This window comes from Bicyclus anynana, chromosome 14 (assembly GCF_947172395.1).
Source record: "Bicyclus anynana chromosome 14, ilBicAnyn1.1, whole genome shotgun sequence".
Taxonomy (NCBI): domain Eukaryota; kingdom Metazoa; phylum Arthropoda; class Insecta; order Lepidoptera; family Nymphalidae; genus Bicyclus; species Bicyclus anynana.
The window spans coordinates 2,651,034-2,671,443 of NC_069096.1; the positions used below are offsets into that span (position 1 = coordinate 2,651,034).

Sequence of the window (20,410 nt, forward strand, 5' to 3'; positions counted from 1 at the left end):
TACTTACCACCAAACCGTCAAAAGTGAGCCCGCTACCATCTTAGATTACATCATCACTTACCATCAGGTGAGATTGTAGTATAGCCCTTGACTACTACTAAAGACTACTAAAGACTACTTGTAATGATTTTAAAAAAGACGTTCAGAAGGTTAAGGGTGGATAAAAGCACTGAAAAAAGTTTTCATTTAATAAGTTGTCTTCCATAGTATTGTAGCTATCACCGTCAAGACCCCACAGCGCAGGCGCGTGACGCGTGATAGGCGTGTGCCCATCACGGCATTCCATTGGTCCACGGACGACATGTCACTGTCATGGTGACTGCAGACTGCCGCAGGAGACGCAATAGCCAATACTCCGCGCCACGAAAAAAGTCCCACGGCTAAAACCTGAACTATAGCTTGGCAAATTCGTTTGTAACACTCCCGATGGTCCGCAGGGGCTTCCTGCGCAGCTCTTCCCCTCCCGTCACCCGAATATCGTGGGAGTGTCATCAATGAACTTAAAATTGACATCGCCTTACAAAATGACAATAAAGCGCCATTACCAAATGACAATGAGCACCATTTATACATTAGCACCGCATCCACAGGACTTGTTTTGTGGCGCGGAGTATAAGTAGAACTTCTATGACAGATCTCATCTGGACAAAAATACGAGTACCTACCCTCGTAAAATTAGGTTCAGTAGTAGCGTCGTTAAAGAGTTAAAACAAAACAAACAAACGTTTAAAATATTAGTAGGTAGGTTTAAACTAGAAAAACTGCGTGGTTAGACTGCTAAAATCATAACCCTTTCTTGACTTCGCCGTTGTCGAGTGAGAAAAAAAATAAATTCAAAACAAATAAGTAATCACATATCAATTTTATTAAAATGTCTTTTCATACCAAGCTTGTATATTCTAAGTACATCGATCTACCTACCTGGCATATTACATGTAATTTTATAATGGTTCATAATGTAATAATCCACATCAATATACCAACATTTCTTTTTAAATATACAACAAAAAACAACAGACTCTTATCGCATATTAAAAAAAAATGTTTATGAACTACATTGCAACACTCATTTTGATAACTATAAAATATTACACAAAATAAAAAAATGTTTTTATAGTTAAAATATAATAAAATTATGTTCTTATCTTTACACTTTAGCGAATCATTGTAACGACAGTGTGGCATATAACTTCTAGAAATCTAAATCTCTCTCAAGTAGGTACTTTAGAATTACAAAATAACGTAGGTACTAATTACAGATATTAAATACAGTACCGAGCATCGGCATGGAAAAAATCAAATAAAAGAGCAAAAAAAGTAATTTCACGCCTATTTCTGAACTGATTTTCATGCAGTATTTATTCGTAGAGTTAACTCAGTTAAGTTAATTAATTAAGTAAGTCAGTAAAAATAAAAAAGGGGAAAATTTTAACTAAAAACAACTCAAAAAAATTATTCATATTTTTTGTTACATTGACCTGCCTCGAAAACAGCTAAGGTGCGGGTAGTACTAATTATATTAAACCATGAAGGAGGCCTAAATAAACACTTTTCGGTTCTAGGTATAACCGACAGTCCTGTGTGCATAGCATGCATGGAGGAAGAAGAAACACCGATACATGTTATGCTTAAATGCTGAGTTTCGTTTGGCTAAGTTGTAGCAAGCTCGGTTGGCTGGACTCTGGAGTGAGTCCAGTGAGGACTAGCACCAAATGGACCAATGTACAACGGCTAAGTTTTAGTGGCCATATGCGGAAAAGGAATCTGGAAAACAAGAAAGGAAAAAAGGGGCCTATGTTGGGCAGACCTCCATATTTTTTAAAAGCTGCTCCTGTTATTATTAAGTGCAGAAGCCAATATGAAGTTTGAACAATGGCCGCTTTGGGAGGTGATTGTATATAATAGAGATACAGCTTCAATTCGTGTTAGTTTATATCGTAATAGCGGACGGCTGCGACTTCGCGTGGAATTCCGTTTTTCACAAATCCCTCGGGAACCATGGTTTTTTCCGGGATGAAAAGTAGCCCATGTGTTAATACAGAGTAAAATCTATTTTCATTCCAAATGTCAGTCAAATCGCCGCAAAATTTACAAAGTTTCATATAAACTTTCATCCCCTATTTTATCCTCTAGGAGGTAGAATTGATCAAAATCCTTTCTTATCGGATCTGGCATGCAGGTGCTACCTGCATGCCAGATCTGATAAGAATTTCAGCCCGAACCGACCAGTGGTTTGGACTGAGCATTTATAGATCACTATGTCATTCAGTCACTTTTGAGTTTTATATATTTAGATATTTTTTATATTTCATTCAAGATAGGGTCAAATACACATACCAATAGACCGTCCCAATAATAGTAATCCATTTTCAAGGGAGAACCGTTTCTTCGGTTATACATGAATGAATCCAATCATACGAACAACGAATAGACAAAAAGAGTGTGGACATGTTATAAACTAGAAGTGTCAGGCTCTGTTTAGAGTCTCTCTGCCACACAATAGACACGGCAACTGTACGATGAATCCAGGGTATGCTAAGATATTCGTCTCAGAAAGTTGTTTTAATTTTGTTAAAAGTAGACCTAATTGCGTAAAGAATAACACGCCTTCGTTTGTCCAACGTTTATATTACTCCTTTGTGAAAAATCCAAGCAAATACGTTGTTACTCGATTCAACTTTTATACTTGAAGTTAAGTTAAATATGAGGCAGGTCACTGTACTGTGGTGTAAGGCGAGTGGCAGAAATATGCACAAATGCTCCGAAAAATAATGATAAGAAAGGAAGAAAAGGAAGAAAAGGAAAAAGAGGAAAAAAGAAATGGGAAATACCCTAGAGGCAGTTAGCACGATGTAATGCCATGCAATTCCGTGCTAACTCTGACGATAATAATAAAAAAAAGGTCACTGTACTATGTGCGCTGTAGCATGGTGCGGGTGATAGTTGCCTTATGACGTTCATAATACGTACTATTATCGTGATTCGAGACAAACTTTCAAGAGTGAAACGAACTGTCACCCTTCATGCTATAGCGCACGAATTGTATTTAGTAAGTTTATAATTGTAGAAACATATATTTTACTATAATTACTACAACACTGAACTTTATTGATAAAAAAACCTCATTTTTATTACATTTTCTAATTCAGATTGTTATAGTTGCTTAAACCATACGCCGATTATATAACTTAAATTTAAAATACCGTATTTTTTAAATACAACAGTAAATTTTTAAGCATTTCTAATGCTAGCCACCCACGGTCCGATTTGCTCACAAGCCTGCAGCGCTGCTGGTATGACGTCCGGTAATGTCCCACTGACGATCAAGTAAATATGCCTGCAGCGCTAAGGACTTGACAAGCGATAAAACTGATCGTATGTTGGTCGTGTACATGACATTATGCCGATCGCGACCAACACACGATCAGTTTTATCGGACGCTGACAACAACTAATCGTGTTGATCAGGATGTGCATGACGGCTTGACTTGAAGCAAAAATCGTGACCAACACACAATAAGTTTTACTGTAGCTAGCATTTAATTTTATACATACGAGTACATACAAAAATAATAGTTTATTTAATAATAATTATGAAGTCCAAGTAAATATTCTTTTTGACAATTATTATTATATATAAATAAAACATTCACTTTATTATTAATTTATTGCATTTGATATGCGGAGTAATTTTACGTAGATATTTTCATTAAATGAATTCCAGAAATATATTCGTATGTTTTTATTTCTTTTTGTAAATTGACTTTAATGTTAACGTTTTTGTTTAGATTTATTGTCCTTATTGTACACAAATAATATAACACTTAATCGCGAATTAATAACATTTAATAAAGGAAATAAAATTTAATATTAATAATTTTTTGGTAAATATTTTTTTCTGGTAACATTACGTAAAACTAATTTTAATTTATTAGATATATTGTAAATAAAAAATGTTACACAAAATAATTTTGAACAATTTTGATATGAGAATTTACAATGTTTCACATATTACCAACTATAAAATAAATAGTTTTTTTAACCAATAAAATTTATCTTATATTAAAAATGTATTTCTTTCGCTTATCTTGGCAAATTTATATTTTTTAATTTTTATTAACTGAAATAATTATAATTTTTTTCACGATTGCTAAATGTAACTGAAATATAATTATTATAGTCAAAGAGCCTGTGATATCTTCGTCGTTTCAGGCTTGCCTGTCATACATTTGAGGTTTTAATTATATCTACTTATAGATCTACTTATAGATCTTTTAAGCCTCACAATCGATTTTAATGCGGTTTTCAACAATATATTGATTAATTCAAGAATAATGGTGAGGCGTGTTGGGTTACACGTGGACGACGTTCGGAAGTGTAAATATAAATTACAATTTCATATTTGTAACGGACGAAACAAAACACAGAAATATCGGCGAAAAATAGCTCTTCTGAACGTACAAGTGATATTGACAGTTGGATAATTCGTAATACACAGAACAGAGATCGCTATAAGCTAACGCTTTTTTTATTATCTGTCAAAACTGACAGTTACCCTTGAGCGTTATACGTTCCGTTATTTGCCCGACCAATTTATTTTATTACATTGGTACACTAAACAAGGTCGAGATTTCTTTTTTAAATATTATAATATTTTGCGTCAAAACATTTATGTAAGCCAAATTTATTTGTAAAATACGAAAAACCGGTGTAAAATTTAATGGGAATATACAAAATTATAACCAGGAGAGGTTTTCAATCCATTCCATTGTTTTTTAAATATTTATTTATAACAAAACACAAGCATGATGCGCGTTGATTTAAATTTACTCATATGATTTAATTCATATTCTTACAGACATTTTTTTTAAATAGTTACACTAATGAACTTTACAATTTTTTTTCAGTCAACCTTCGCCAATTGGAAGACTAACAAAAACCGTTACATATTCTAAATTTACACAAACTTTCTAACACCATTATTAATTTGTCTAGTGTAAAATAACGCACTGCTATAATTGTAAAAAATGTTTGGCTATCTATAATTATTATACTGTCTATCTGATTCTTGTTTGTCTTCCTGTTTGTTATCCTTTTTCATTAAATACTCTAATTTGATGTAAAAAAAAACAGAAATCTGTCAGATCGCGAGGAAATCTGTTGTAAAAAATCTTTGATAATTAAAAATTGGACACAAAAATGTTTGTTATAAAGTTCAAAAAAACGACTATATGCTGAGTTAGAGTAGTAGATAGCTACCTATATAGCTATAGATAGATAGATAGCTGGTAGAGTCGTCGTATGTAATGAAATCAATTAACTATTATTTTAAAAATTATTCCAATTTATATTTACTTCAATTAAATAGTGAGTTATTTTGAACTAGACATAACTCTACAATCTCTATGATCCATACAAATACACACAGGCATCTACTCGTACATAATGGTTTATGTAACCCACCATTATAAGATTCCCAAAAACTACTTTATCAACAAAATACATACATTTATATATATTTATCAACAAACCATAATGTTAACTATGTAACGCAAAAAACATATTAACCATAATGCATATTATCACCAATGACCATAGAATATACATACGAGTACCTCCCATAGACCATAGACTATCAAATAAGTCAAACTAATGTAGACTTTAATAACATTTAAAATAAAGACAAAAATTATAAAGAACTTTAATCACTTTCTACAACACTGAATTGTTACGATTCTAGTTGCCATGTCAAAAATTAAACACACGAACTTTTTGTTAACCACTAACATTGCTAAGAATTAGTTACACTGTCTTTTTAATTATTTTATTATGATTAGTATTATAATATATCAGAAGCTAGTTATTAATATAATTATATAACTATTATTTTTGAACACTGACTCCTGGACTATATATAGTACGTTTCATTTGTTGATACAAATGAAAATAGGACGTTTTTTTAAAGAACATAATTGAATGTATCTCATTGATGGTGTGATTGTATTTAAAAAAAATCTGTATAGTGTTGTAATAGGTATTATTTAAGATAGATACATAATTATCGATAGATGTATTATTTATTAAGATTAAATTGTTTTGTTATTTATTTTAAAATATATAAAATTGATTTTTTTAGAGATCTCGATTTGGTCCTATTCTCATTTACATTGTATTTTAATTTAAGTTTATTGTTATTATTAAAACATCAGTTACACAATAAAACATCAATATAATCCTCCTACAGGTAATGCGAATTTTGTTTAAGAAATACATTGTGAAACTTCTATAGCTGTTTTAGTTAATTATTATTTTATTAGTTTATCAACTTACCACATCTTTATACTAATTCTATACATTTAGTATTTATTTTTAAATACCTACAATGAGTAGATATATTACTTGTTATATTATCGATAATGACACATTTTTACACAAATATTTAAATATTGGCTTATAAAATGACTAAGAACTTAAAAAAAACAGCATAGAAGTGTCACAGGTGACAGGCGTACAAAAATACGCGTTATTTCAAAGTCAAATAACATCACAACTACACCCGCAGTATATACAGATGGCCATGCATACTGCTTGTAAAATATTAATGGATTTTTTTACAAGATTTGACAGTCACTCTTTCAACCACGACACAATTTATAATATCAAAATATATTGCAATACGTAAACTTTGTAAAAAATAATCATAACAATTTTTTTTTACGCGTCTAACCGGGTTTGCTAGCGATACTAGAATTAAAATTATCAGTTCGCTAATAATTTAATGATTCATTAAATTCATTATAAGCATTTAGGCATTTTGTTTTTTAGGTAACACGCTTAAATGTACATAGTCCCTAAGCTTGTTATGCTATCGACAATCGACAGTCGACTAAAACGTCACTAAAGCGCAGAAATACATTAACGTCACATCGTATTATTATGTATATTTGTGCCAGATGTAAATCACCGTGAATATAAACCCATCGCAAACTATTGAAATGGCAACATTTCATTAGAATGAGATTCGTTTTACGAAAATATTATCAACGTGAAAACGTGAGGAGAGAATTAACAAATATTTGCTTTATTTATTTTTAATCGTGAAAATATTGCACACAAAATATAAAAAATGCATTCTCGGTGAAATATAAGCTATGCAGAAAATAAAAAAAATATATGTTACATATAAAAAGGTACGTCACTTCGATATAAAATTGTACCAAATATTAACGATCATTTCGCGAAGGCCGTTCATACCGCACGTTAGTCATTTCGTTGGGATACATTAGGCTTGTTTCACACCCACCTGTAAAGGTACATACACACACGTGCAAACTCCCACACAGCGTACATAGTGTCCACACGTAAACACTGGCCGTTGTCATGGCAACTATATAAGAGTTTCTTTCCCCCCGTACTTGGTGAGGTCCGAATAGGGACATTGCCGCGGTGGGGGGCGATCTCTCCTCGGCCTTTGCTCTGCATACTAGTTTTTCGACGTCAATATTGTTACGAACTCTGAAATGGGAAATTTCTAATAAGTAAACTATTAATTTCTATCAATAAACCTTTTTGAACATCTCTACAACGTTGCAAAAAAGCAAATTATAATTCTACTCCAATTATTTTAAGCTCTCGATGCCAAAATATTATATGTATTATATGTAATAATATTTTTACAACTATGTGTCTGTGTGTCTGGACCGAGGTTTCAAGGCTCCAGAGCCTCAATTCCCAAGTAAAAAACCTGATTTTTTGATATTTTCTGCAAGATATCATGAATTGTGAGGCGCCAGATTATTAGCTTCGTGGCAACCCTTCGAACCTTTAAAGTTCTTTAAAGTTTAAAAAAGCTGCCGCATAATATCCTATGATTTTTTTTTTGTTATTCTTTACAGGTTAGCCCTTGACTACAATCTCACCTGAAGGTAAGTGATGGAATTGGGCTAACTTGTTAGTAGTTGGATGAAAATCCACACTAATTTCGGTATCTACACTACATCGGGGAGTAAGGGGAGAACGGTGCTTACCATCTTAACCGACCCTACTGTCATCCTCACCTGCACGCGTCTAATGACGACAGTGGACAATTGACTACTGTGGTGCTCCCTGCTAGACAACAGACGAGGCTCTGGCGACCGATTATTGGCGGTATAGCCATACACCTGATCAGACACCTGATCAGAAGAGGCTGTAGTGACCTTGGGTTCCAAATAAACCCTAAAAGACCTAGCGCAGAAGGCAACGGGAAACCACTGCGACTATTTTATTCCCATGAGAGTTGCAAAGATGGATACTAAAGTTACGAGAGAACGTTTGCCTTGTGACCCGCGTAGCGACCGGCGCTCTGAGTTTTCCGGGGCTCAGGATGTGAAATTGGCTACCGGCCATGGAGAAGCAGGCGACCAGGCACTCCACGGAAAACATGCTACTGGAAGAAGCATCAATCTACGTAAACAACTCCGTTTTGGCACATGGAATGTTAGAGGACTTCTAGATGAGGGGAAGCTGCATATTCTGGAATCAGAAATTGAACGTTGCGGTTTGACTTTTACTGGAATTAGTGAAACTCACTGGAAACAGAGTGGCCACCGTGATACTGAGAAATTCACCATATATTTTTCAGGCAATGATAAAAGCAGTCACTCTGGAGTAGCCATTGCAATACCCAAAAGATTAAACCGTTCTGTCCTAGGTTATGATCCAGTTAGCAATAGGATGATATCCATAAAGCTCAATGCATCTCCAGTACCAGTAAATGTAGTTCAAGTTTACGCTCCTACAGCTGCTGCGAGTGATGAAGAAGTAGACAAGTTCTATTATGAACTCGAAAACTGTATGTCTAAGATTCCTAAACGGGAATTACTTCTAATACTCGGTGACTTCAACTCAAAGGTAGGAACTACAATCAATGATTCAGGTCTCCGAAATATTGTAGGCAAATACGGACTTGGTACTAGGAATCCTAGAGGAGAGCGTTTGATAGAGTTTGCTGCCAATAACAACATGACCATTATGAATACTGTATTCAAACACCACGTAAGACGTCTTTACACTTGGGTTTCACCCGATGGTAAACATCGAAACCAAATTGACTATGTCCTTGTAAGATCTAGATGGAGAAGCTCGATAACCAACGTACATACTTTACCTGGTGCCGATTGTCACTCAGATCACCAGCTATTATTCGGGAATTTGAGATTAAAGCTGCAAAATGCTAGACCTGCAACAACTACGAAAAGGCTGCACATACTTGACGAGGAGTCCTTTAAGAAATCTCTGGTGGAAAAACATAACACTTGGAAAGCAGAAACCAAGACCACACTGGATTCAAACGAACTATGGTTATCGGCAAAAACATACATCAAAGAAGCAGTTATAGAATCGCAGCCTAGACCTCACAATGCTAAAAGACAACATTGGATGTCCATGGAGACTTGGAAGCTAGTGGAAGATCGTAGAAGTATGAAGGCTAAAGGTGTGTCAGTATCCCAACTTAATGAAATAAGTGCTACCATACAGGCAGAATGTAGACGTGATATAAATCGTGCGTTGGCAAAGTTGTGTGAAGAACTCGAACAACATTCTGACAAGTATGAAACAAAAGATCTACACAACAAGGTACGCTGCTTGACTCGTCAGTTCAAGCCTAAAACTTGGTCTATAGAGAACGCCGTCGGTATGCCAGTAACAGAAATTCAGGACATTGTCACCGTGTGGAAAGATTACTGTAGCACACTATTTTCTAATGGTAACACTTCGGCAGATGACTTTTGTCCGATAAATCAAATAAATGATCGGGAACCATCAATAATGAGGGATGAAGTGCGCGCCGCTATCCAGCATCTGAAGTGCAATAAGGCCGTTGGTGTAGATGAGATACCGATTGAAGTTTTCAAGGCCATGGGTGAAGCAGGCGTTGATGTCCTATTTAATATTTGTAACAACATTTGGGAAACAGGATGTTGGCCAATGGATTGGTCGCATTCTTTATTCATACCATTGCATAAAAAAGGCTCAACGAAGAAATGTAACAACTATAGGCTAATTTCTCTCATCTCTCATGCAAGTAAAGTGCTACTTCAGATCATAAATACAAGACTTCAAGCCTATCTGTCACGTCAAATTGCTCAGGAGCAGGCTGGTTTTGTTAAGGGTAGAGGTACACGAGAGCAAATACTGATAATCCGCCAGATTGTAGAAAAGGCCAGAGAATTTAACACTCCGTTGTATATTTGCTTTGTAGACTTCTGTAAAGCATTTGATACTGTTAAATGGAAGAAGCTCTGGCAAGTATTAACAGATATGGGAGTACCTCTGCACCTTATAAATCTAGTACAACATTTATACGTAGATGGCACAGCTGCTGTAAGAGTGGACAAAGTGGACTCTGCAAGTTTGAAGACCAAAGCTGGCGTTCGGCAAGGATGTATTTTGTCTCCACTCCTCTTCAACACCTATACAGAATACATAATGCGGATGGTTCTGGAAAACTGGGACAAGGGAATATCTGTGGGAGGACGAAATATTTCAAACTTACGGTATGCAGACGATACTACGCTTTTTGCACAAACTAAAGAGGATATAGAAGACCTGCTGACCCGTCTAGAAGTAATTAGCCTTGAATTTGGACTTGCCATTAACAGAGAGAAGACCAAAATAATGATTGTGGACCGCGCCAATCAGAACAGACCAGATATTGACAAAATAGCGAACTGTGAGGTTGTTCCAACCTACATCTATCTGGGTTCTACTATCTCTAATACTGGTGGTTGTGAGATTGAAATCCGGAGACGTTGTGCCATTACTAGATCGGCAGTGGATAAACTTAGCAAGATTTGGAAAGATAGGAGAATCACCAAAACCACGAAGGTTCGACTTATGAGGTGTCTTGTCTTTCCAATCTTTCTCTACGGTGCGGAAACGTGGTCCTTGCGTCTACAAGACCGTCGCAAGATCGATGCCCTGGAGATGTGGTGTTGGAGGCGTTTGTTGAGGATTCCTTGGACAGCATTCAGAACCAACATTTCCATTCTCAATGAACTAAAGATAAAAGAAAGGCTTTCGTCGACTGTGCTTTTACGGGTCTTAAAGTTCTTTGGCCACATCTCCAGAAATCATGATTCTATAGAACGGTTGGTAGTGCAAGGGCAAGTCCAAGGCAAAAGATCCAGAGGCCGATCTCCAACCCGCTGGACGGATTTGGTTAAGGCTGCTACACAATCATCTTTGGCGGAGTGTACCCAAAATGCAGCCAATCGCCAAAAGTGGCGGAGCATTGCACAAAAGGCGTCGCTCATCGCTGCAACCACGACCACTCTGCCAAGAGTGCACGATTAAGAAGAGAAGACACTACATCGTACCGGAACGATAAAACGTTTGGCGGTAGGTACGTTTTCGCCGGTAGGGTGGTAACTAGCCACAGCCGAAGCCTCCCACCAGCCAGAACTCAGGACCTCGTCTTGTAAATCCACAGCGCATATCACTGCGCCACCAAAACATGATTATCATTAACATGACAGTGGGCGTTAATGAATTTAACAGTATCACCCTAAGCCTGTGTTAACCCAGTGAACATGACCTTTGCCTTCGATTCGGAGGGCGTAGTTTCGAATCTGGTCCGGGGCATGTACCTCCTTTTCAGTTGTGTGCATTTTAATAAATTAAATATCACGTGTCTCAAACGGTGAAGGATAACATCGTGAGGAAAACTGTGAATTTTCTCAATTATTTACGTGTGTGAAGTCTGCCAATCCGCATGGTTGAATCAGCATGGTGGATTCTATTAGCCTGTCATTCTGAGAGGAGACTCTCCTATAAGTAGAGAGGCCTGCCCCTGTAGAGGCTGTTAAAATTAGCTGATAATGATGATGATTAGAGCGGCCTTGAGTCGCTGGATGGTCGCTGTTTGTTGTTTGGTTGTTTGGATGTCCATGCAAGAGGCCTATGTCCAGCAGTGGACGTCCATCCGCTGATGTTGATGGATGATGATGATGATAGACAAGCTCACCATCGTAGTTGACCATGCCGTCACCGTCGAGGTCAGCCTCGCGGATCATGTCGTCCACCTCCTCCTCGCTCAGCCGCTCGCCGAGGTTCGTCATCACGTGTCTAAGCTCCACTGACGATATCAGCCCGTCGTTGTTTTTGTCGAATACCCTGTAATTTTGTGCAATTTATATTTAACTAGTGCACCCTAGCTCGCACCCTATGCTAACAAAGAAAGCAATTTAGCATTTTTTTTTAAACGACTTTAAAAAGGAGGAGGTTCTCAAGTAGACCGGTTATGTACATCGATTACTCGAAGACGCCTGAACCGATTTGAATTTTTTTTTTCAATGGTATACTCCCCATATTCATCATGTTAGGATCTGATCATGGAAACCTGGAGAAATCGAGGGGATCTTAACAAATTGAATGGATGACTAATGAATTTAATCAAGTTTAGAATCGATCTGAAAATGGAGCCAAAATACGGATGAGAGAACTCCTCTTTTTTTATGTCAATAATCATGTTGTGGTACCTAAATAATGATATTAAATACTATTAGATGTGTTACTATCGCATGAAAACTGAGGAAATTTATAGTCAAGTCAATGTTAGTTGTGGTCAATAACGAACGTTATATAATAAAATACCTAAATATCATATACAATGTCGAGTTGTGTGTTCAGGAAGTGTAAAAACTATATATTCATAAAATAATGGAATTAAAGACAAAATTGTGCTAAGTGTTGTAGCCCGTTATTCAGATCACTTTTTGCGGTGATTTTGTAGGAACGTAACCGAACTTTTTTTTTATTTTTTTCAGGAAGTTTAAAAACTATATATAGGTACATAAGATCATGGAATTGCGACAAAATTGTGCATGTGTGCTCAGTGTTGTAGCCTATTATTCGGATCACTTTTTGCGGTGATTTTGTAGGAAAATAACCGATCTTTTTTTTTTCAGTAAGTGTAAAAACTATATATTCATAAAATAATGGAATAAAAGACAAAGTTATGCATGTGTGCTCAGTGTTGTAGCCTATTATTCGGATCACTTTTTGCGGTGATTTTGTAGGAAAATAACCGATCTTTTTTTTTTTTTCAGTAAGTGTAAAAACTACAGATTCATAAAATAATGGAATAAAAGACAAAGTTATGCATGTGTGCTCAGTGTTGTAGCCTATTATTCGGATCACTTTTTGCGGTGATTTTGTAGGAAAATAACCGATCTTTTTTTTTTTTTTCAGTAAGTGTAAAAACTATAGATTCATAAAATAATGGAATAAAAGACAAAGTTGTGCATGTGTCCTCAGTGTTGTAGCCTGTTATTCAGATCACTTGCGGTGATTTTGTAGGAACGTAACCGATCTTTTTTTTTTTTTTTAAAGCCGATCCATAGTATAAAATTATCATTGTACCTGAAAGCCTCTCTAAGCTCGTCTTCTCCGTCTGCGCCTCGCATTTTCTTGGACATCATCTGCAGGAACTCGTTAAACTCAATGGTTCCGTTGCCGTCCTGGTCTACCTCCTTCACCATGTCGCGTAGCTCAGTCTCTGGAAACGTACATTCAACATTTTTGATTGGCAGTCTAAATAGCTTGACGGCCTCCGTGGCCCAGTGGTATGCGCAGTGGACTTAGAAGACGGAGGTCCTGGTATCGATCCCCGGCTGGACCGATGAGAGGTTTCTTAATTTTTTTTTTTTTTTAAAGAATATTTGCCATATCTTTTTAAATATGACCTATATTCTCAATCCCCTCTAACTAGTCGGGATAGACTGTGCTAGGAGTGGGTACGATAATAGACCAACGGGGCGGGGATCGAACCACCACCCCTCGGTGATGAGTCCGGCCACTCTTACAGTTGAGCTATTGAGGCTAATTGGTCCAGGTCTGGCTGGTGGGAGGCTTTGGCCGTGACTAGTTACCACCGGTACGACGTCGTGTAGAAACCGAAAGGGGTGTGGATTTCATCCTCCTCCTAACAAGTTAGCCCGATTCCATCTTAGATTGCATCATCACTCACCATCAGTTGAGATTGTAGTCAACGCCTAGCTTGTAAAAAATAAAAAGAAAAGGAAGCTTTACGGCCTGGGTCCAATTTTTATGGTTCCGTAGTCCACAAGGAAAACACAAAAAAAATACGTTGTTAGCAGTGGAATTACACAATATTTGTTTATGAATCGCTATCGAGCAACGTTTTAGCGTTTCTTTTGACAAAGTAACTCCATACTTAACATAGCATGTCGTTTACTAAATCGTTGTCATATTATCGTAAATACATAGACACTTTGCCTCCAAAATGGCCTCATTCGCGGCAGTAAAAAAAAACAGAATAATTTCAGACGCCGTGTATTTATCCGTAAATGAAAAAGCAGATGTACGACTTTTTGTCCTAGAGACATAAACAAGGCAGTTAAAGATTTTAAATAAAGCCTTTATGCGAAATAAGAAATTATAGAAAATTCAAAACTAATCATGGGTCAGAAGTATAGGCTATATTAAAAAAAAATAATGACTCGACTTTAAATTATATTGAGATTAAAACGAAGGACGTAATCTAAGGAGAAACGCGGCGAAAGGCGCTTTGCATATTTTCTTTATCATGGCTGTTTGCTGTACTAGACTATTACTCTATTACCTTTAAAATTTGCTAGAATAGTTTCGGGCAACATGTCGCTAGTACGACTTTGCCCTAACGCCGGGTAGAGGATACAATTTCCATAAATAACAAGGGATTCGCATAGGTAGAGGTTTAATTCCGGGTAGGACATAAACTGAGCTGGATATTATACCGTATTAAAGTAATGTTGTTTTGGACAATAGGGGATAAATGTGCCATATCCGAATAAATAAATACTAATCCATATCATCTAAATGCTATAAAGATGTAGTCACACTTACAACTTTATTTTTTTTCTTTCACAAAATCCTACTTCCTACTAATATTATAAACGCGAAAGTTTGTATGGATGTTTGTTACTCTTTAATGGCGTAACAACTGAACCGATTAGGTGAAATTTGGAATGGAAATAGATTTTACTCTAAATTAACACATAGGCTAATGGTTCCCGAGTGATAAAAATCCATGGTTCCCGAGGGATTTGTGAAAAACTAAATCTTTGGCGGTCGAAGTCGCGGGAGTCCGCTAGTTTACTACAATCTGATTATCGAGTAAAACCCTTGAGACTAGTAGCTTTTATTAGGACGCTTCAAAAATACCAAAATGTCCCGACCCTGCAATTAAATTTTTATTAATATTAACACAGAAAATTGGTCATCGTAAATTGGGTTGTATATTTAACGTATACTAAAAATGGTCACAAAATGGCGGTTTTCCCTCGTTCCTTTCGTATTGGATGCGTTACAGTCCTGAACAATTTTGCACATTTATATATAGTATGTATAACTAATCGACGCCCCGCGGTTTCACCTGCGTAGTTCCCACGAGACTAGATACAGAGATAAAATATAGCTTAGGACGCTCACATATAACGTGGCCTTCTAGTGGTAAATGATTTTTCATAATCGGTTCAGTAGATCCAGATTACTCCTCATCATCATCATCATTATCAGCCGATGGACGTCCACATACAGTCCTCCTGTATGGACCTCCAAGCACAACGGTCTCGAGCTGCCAGCAACCAGCGGCTCCCTGCAACCCGCTTTATGTCCTCGGTCCACCTAGTGGGGGGTTAACCAGCACTGCACTTTCCGTTGCGGGGTCGCCATTCCAACACCTTGGGACCCCCAACGTCCATCGGCTTTTCGAACTATGTAGCGCGTCCATTGCCACTTCAGCTTATTCAGGGAGATTACCCCGACAATAGCACAAACTTAACCTCTTTACAATATTATTAATATAGACTAGCAGTCACTGCGCGGTTTCAGCGTCATATAATTCCCGTGGGAATATTGAGATTAAGGTTAGCCTATGTTCATCAGGTATACTGTAGAATTCTAATAGTGATAGAATTTTTCAAATCGGCCCAGGATTTTCACAGCTTATTCAATTAAAACAAATAAAAAATATTTGTTTTTGTATTTATATTACTACTAGTTATATAATAAAATATTGTATAAACACAGAGATTTCTAAAAATGTTAAGGTGTATTCACGTTAAAAAGAACTCAAATTATACCTAAAGTAGAAAAAAATCTTTTAAGCCTCCATAATGAAAGGGGTCAAGATAGGCTGGTCGGTGCTTGATAAAAATTCATGGAAAGCCATTCATCGTGAGCCGCAAATTGAAACGTCTAGCGCCGCGTGTATTCATTTATTCATTGGTGTACGTCCAAATATCGCCTCCGGTGGCGCTGAATAAATGAATACGGCGTTTAGCTGATAAGTATTTCATTTCCAAAAAGGCAGTTGACTTCCAAAAAGCAAAAATATCATCGTACCTATTCCTTTTTATTCGTCATCAACCCATATTCAGCTCACTGCTGAGCTCGAGTCTCCTTTCAGAATGAGAGGGGTTAGGCCAATAGTCCACCACGCTGGCCCAATGCGGATTGGCAGACTTCACACACGCAGAGAATTAAGATAATTCTCTGGTATGCAGGTTTCCTCACGATGTTTTCCTTCACCGTTTGAGACACGTGATATTTAATTTCTTAAAATGCACACAACTGAAAAGTTGGAGGTGCATGTCCCGGACCGTATTCGAACCCGCACCCTCCGGAATTGGAGGCAGAGGTCATATCCACTGGGCTATCACGGCTCTCCTTTTTATTGATCGGTTTGAATTCGGTGCTACACCAAATAGGCTCTTGAAATTTATTTTGTTTTTTGACACCGCCTTCAAACCGATCAATAGAAAGGACACGGGCATGATGTTGTTTTTCGCTTTTTAGAGTAATGCTACATCAAAATCCGTTAAATTTAAAAGATTTTTTAATTTTTTTTTAGGAGATTATTTTTTTGTTTTGAGTGTGTCCTGTTTGGGCATGGGCAACTAAAATAACTGAAATAAGTGAACGAAATTGTTCACTTATTTCAGTTATTTTAGTTTTTACAAAATTACTGAATTTTCGTGAAATTGAAATGGATCTGAAATCTGGAACTCTACTCATTCAAATAAAAAAATATTTTTTGAAATTAGTAAATAAATGACGAAGTTGTGATGTAACGAACATACTTATTATAATGGCGCTCATGGTCATTTGGTAATGGCGGTCTTTTTGTCATTGTAAGTCGCTGTCAATTTTAGTTCAGGTTTTAGCCGCGGGACTCCTTTCGTGGCGCGGAGTTTAAATAAATGTTGTAGTTGTTCTATGTGATGTTTTAGATGTCTATTTATTGTATGTATATGTATTGCGGACGCCCGCGACTTCGTCCGCGTGAAACTCGATGTAAACTTTCAACTACCTCAACCCTACCCATACCCTACCCCTACCCTACCCCTACCCTACCCCTACCCAACCCCTACCCTACCCCTACCCTACCCGTAAAAAAAAAATATCCTATGTCCTTCTCCTGGCTCTAAACTACCTCCCTACCAATTTTCAGCTAAATCGGTTCAGCCGTTCTTGAGTTATAAGTGGAGTAACTAACACGACTTTCTTTTATATATAAAGATTTAGTATATTTTATAGTATTAATTGTCTATCTATGTAAACATACTGTTATGTATGTATCTACACATGCTAGTGCTGTGTCGTATTTATATTTTGGCGTAACGCAGCGGACGTGGGTGCGATGCGGTCGCAATCTATTTTAATTTAAATTGAATATATGTAAACAATTAGTCAGTTGTAATTTAAACACCACCAACCGATATTTACAACAGCTTAAAAATGATTTAATCTATATCCATACACTAGTAGACGCCGCGCGGTTTTACCCGCGTGGTTCCTGTTTCTGTAGAAATACGGGGATAAAATATAGCCTACAGCCTTTTTCAATAAATGGGCTATCTAACCCTGACAGAATTTTTCTAATCGAACCAGTAGTTCCTGAGATTAGCTCGTTCAATCAAACAAACAAACAAACTCTTCAGCTTTATAATATTAGTATAGATACAATAAAACCGTAACAGGTCAAATTATGTATATTGAAGATATTTCGTAAAGTTTAATAACTTCTGAAAAAAATTGATTCTGAAAAAAATATTTTTTTGTCCGTTTGTCAAACAGTATCATTGAAACTATTGAATGAATTTAAATAAAACTTGGCACGACTTGAGCCGATGATAAGAAGAAGGTTATAAGGATACTTTTGGTCGGGAAAATAAAACCAGAAGGGGGTGAAAATAATGACATATATCAAGATTTTTGAAATTCAACTCCTAAAGGGTTTAAAAGGGTAAAAAATGTTTACTGGGTTATTTTTTTGATATGTATAATGGGGAATTACTAAATACTACTTCTGTTATCGGAGAAGCCGTAGCCTCAGAGCAGGTTCTAAGCTTTACGTGTCAAGGATGGTAGATACACAAAGTAACACTATCGATGATTACCGGATTGACCGCTTAACTTGCTAATACAGTTCTACCCTCTAACTACACTATTGATCAAGTGTAGCGCTAATACTATCAGGTGTAAACCAGGATTAACTATTGTGTAGCGAGAGTCAAGCACGAGCGAAATCACGGACTGGCAACCGCTAGTAGCAGTAGTAGCAATTTTTCACAAATCCTGCGGGAACTGTCGATTTTCCCATGTGGAGAGTAAAATCTATTTCCATTGTAAATTTCAGCCAAATCGGTTTAGTAGTAGCGGCTTTAAAGAGTAACAAACATACATCCATATATACTTTCTCGTTTATAATATTAGTAGGATTTAGTGTAATCACAGACAGACATGTATAGATATGTATAGATATGTATGTATGTATGTAGTTCATTTATGTATAGATATGTATGTATGTCTCACCTGAAGGGCGCTGTCCCAGTGACCTCATCACAACCCCTAGCTCTGCCATTGTGATAGTCCCGTCTTCATCTTTATCAAACAGCATGAAAGCCTCTTTGAATTCTGAAAAAATAAAAGATATAGGTAACCTTATGGCATGCCGCTATTCCTCGAACTACCCATCTCTACCAGTTCATCATCATCATCATTAACAGCCGATGGACGCCCACTGCTGGACATAGGCCTCTTGCATGGACCTCCAAACAAAAAGGTCTTGAGCCGCCAGCATCCAGCAGCTCCCTACTCGATGTCCTCAGTCCACCAACACTGCGCTTTCCGGTGCGTTGCCATTCCAGCACCTTGAGAACCCAACGTCCAATGGAACTAATTGCCATCTCTGCGTCTCTTCGAACTATGTGCCCTGCCCATTGCCACTTCAGCTTCGCGAGTCGCTGAGCAATGTCAGTGACTTTGGTTCTTCTGTGGAGCTCCTAATTTCTGATTCGATCACGCAGAGACCAAGCATTCTATTATATTCTTCTATTATGATCTCCTAGTTGCGACTGGAATGTTGCCAACCAATTAAAAAGTATGTAAATGACTTACGATAACTATCAATACTGATACTACATTTTCTAAGTTTCAGTTAGCGATATTTCCTCGAACGCAATTTCAGAGTTCAGTATGGGCTGCAAAAATTCGAGAGCGATCCGAGATGATGTTAGCAAAAAGAGGTAGATATGTTATACGCCGACCGCAAGTGGCAAAACTATGCTAATTAGCAAAGTGCAAACCTGAGCCCAGTCGCCAAACTGTCATCGCGCGTTGACAACGTCACTGAAATAATGTTTGCATGCCAGTTGTAACCTATCTACCTCTTTTTTCTTCTAACATCATTGTTCATGTCACGATTTGTGTACCTTCTAGATCTTATAAACATAAGGTCTAGAAGGTACATATACAGGCTTTGTTTCATTGTATTTAATTTTGATTTTATTTTGATTGTAAATCAAAATCAAAATTGAGTTATTTCAAGTAAGCTTAGTTTACAAGCACTTTTGAAACGTCTTTGACTATTTGTAAGGGCTTTACCACTGGTTCGGAAAACAGGTTCTACGGAGAAGAGCTGGCATAAAATTCAACAGTTGCTATTTAAGATAACTTGGTATTTGATGAATAATTAACATGTAAACGGCAATGCAAGCAATAATATTCTTAAATATTACGTTGTAACCAGTTTACAGGGTTAAACAATTACTTAAACTGTCGAGGTTTTTATTAATATTTTATATGTATATTTTGTATGGATAACATACCTGCAACTTGTTCCTCCGTGAGGCCATATTCTGACTGAAACAAAAATAAAATTTATTTAATTCAAGGTAAGAATATTTTTTTTTTATTCTTTACAGGTTAGCCCTTGACTACAAGTTCACCTGATGGTAAGTGATGATGCAGTCTAAGATGGAAGCGGGCTAACTTGTTAGGAGGAGGATGAAAATCCACACCCCTTTCCGGTTTCTGCACGGCATCGTACCGGAACGCTAAATCGTTTGGCGGTACGTCTTTGT

The 20,410-nt window shown here is 36.8% G+C and overlaps 2 protein-coding genes across 4 annotated transcripts in view; one reads left to right on the top strand and one right to left on the bottom strand.

Moving 5' to 3' along the window:
- Positions 1 to 843: 843 nt before the first annotated feature.
- LOC112052487 (calmodulin-A) overlaps positions 844 to 20,410 on the bottom strand; it is a 76,753-nt gene continuing 57,186 nt past the window's right edge. For all 3 annotated transcript variants that reach the window (XM_024091589.2, XM_024091588.2, XM_024091590.2), the window contains 5 exons: positions 20,156 to 20,189; positions 18,861 to 18,962; positions 13,404 to 13,539; positions 12,007 to 12,155; positions 844 to 7,514 (listed from right to left, as the gene is read on the bottom strand). In XM_024091589.2, the coding sequence (XP_023947357.1) occupies positions 7,483 to 7,514; positions 12,007 to 12,155; positions 13,404 to 13,539; positions 18,861 to 18,962; positions 20,156 to 20,189 (453 nt within the window). In that variant the 3' untranslated portion in view covers positions 844 to 7,482. The remainder of the gene's footprint in view (positions 7,515 to 12,006; positions 12,156 to 13,403; positions 13,540 to 18,860; positions 18,963 to 20,155; positions 20,190 to 20,410) is intronic.
- The window catches only part of LOC112052489 (troponin C), a 37,365-nt gene continuing 37,154 nt past the window's right edge, over positions 20,200 to 20,410 (top strand). Inside the window, exon 1 of the mRNA XM_052885387.1 lies at positions 20,200 to 20,221. The gene's annotated coding sequence lies outside the window, so the exon portion shown is untranslated. The remainder of the gene's footprint in view (positions 20,222 to 20,410) is intronic.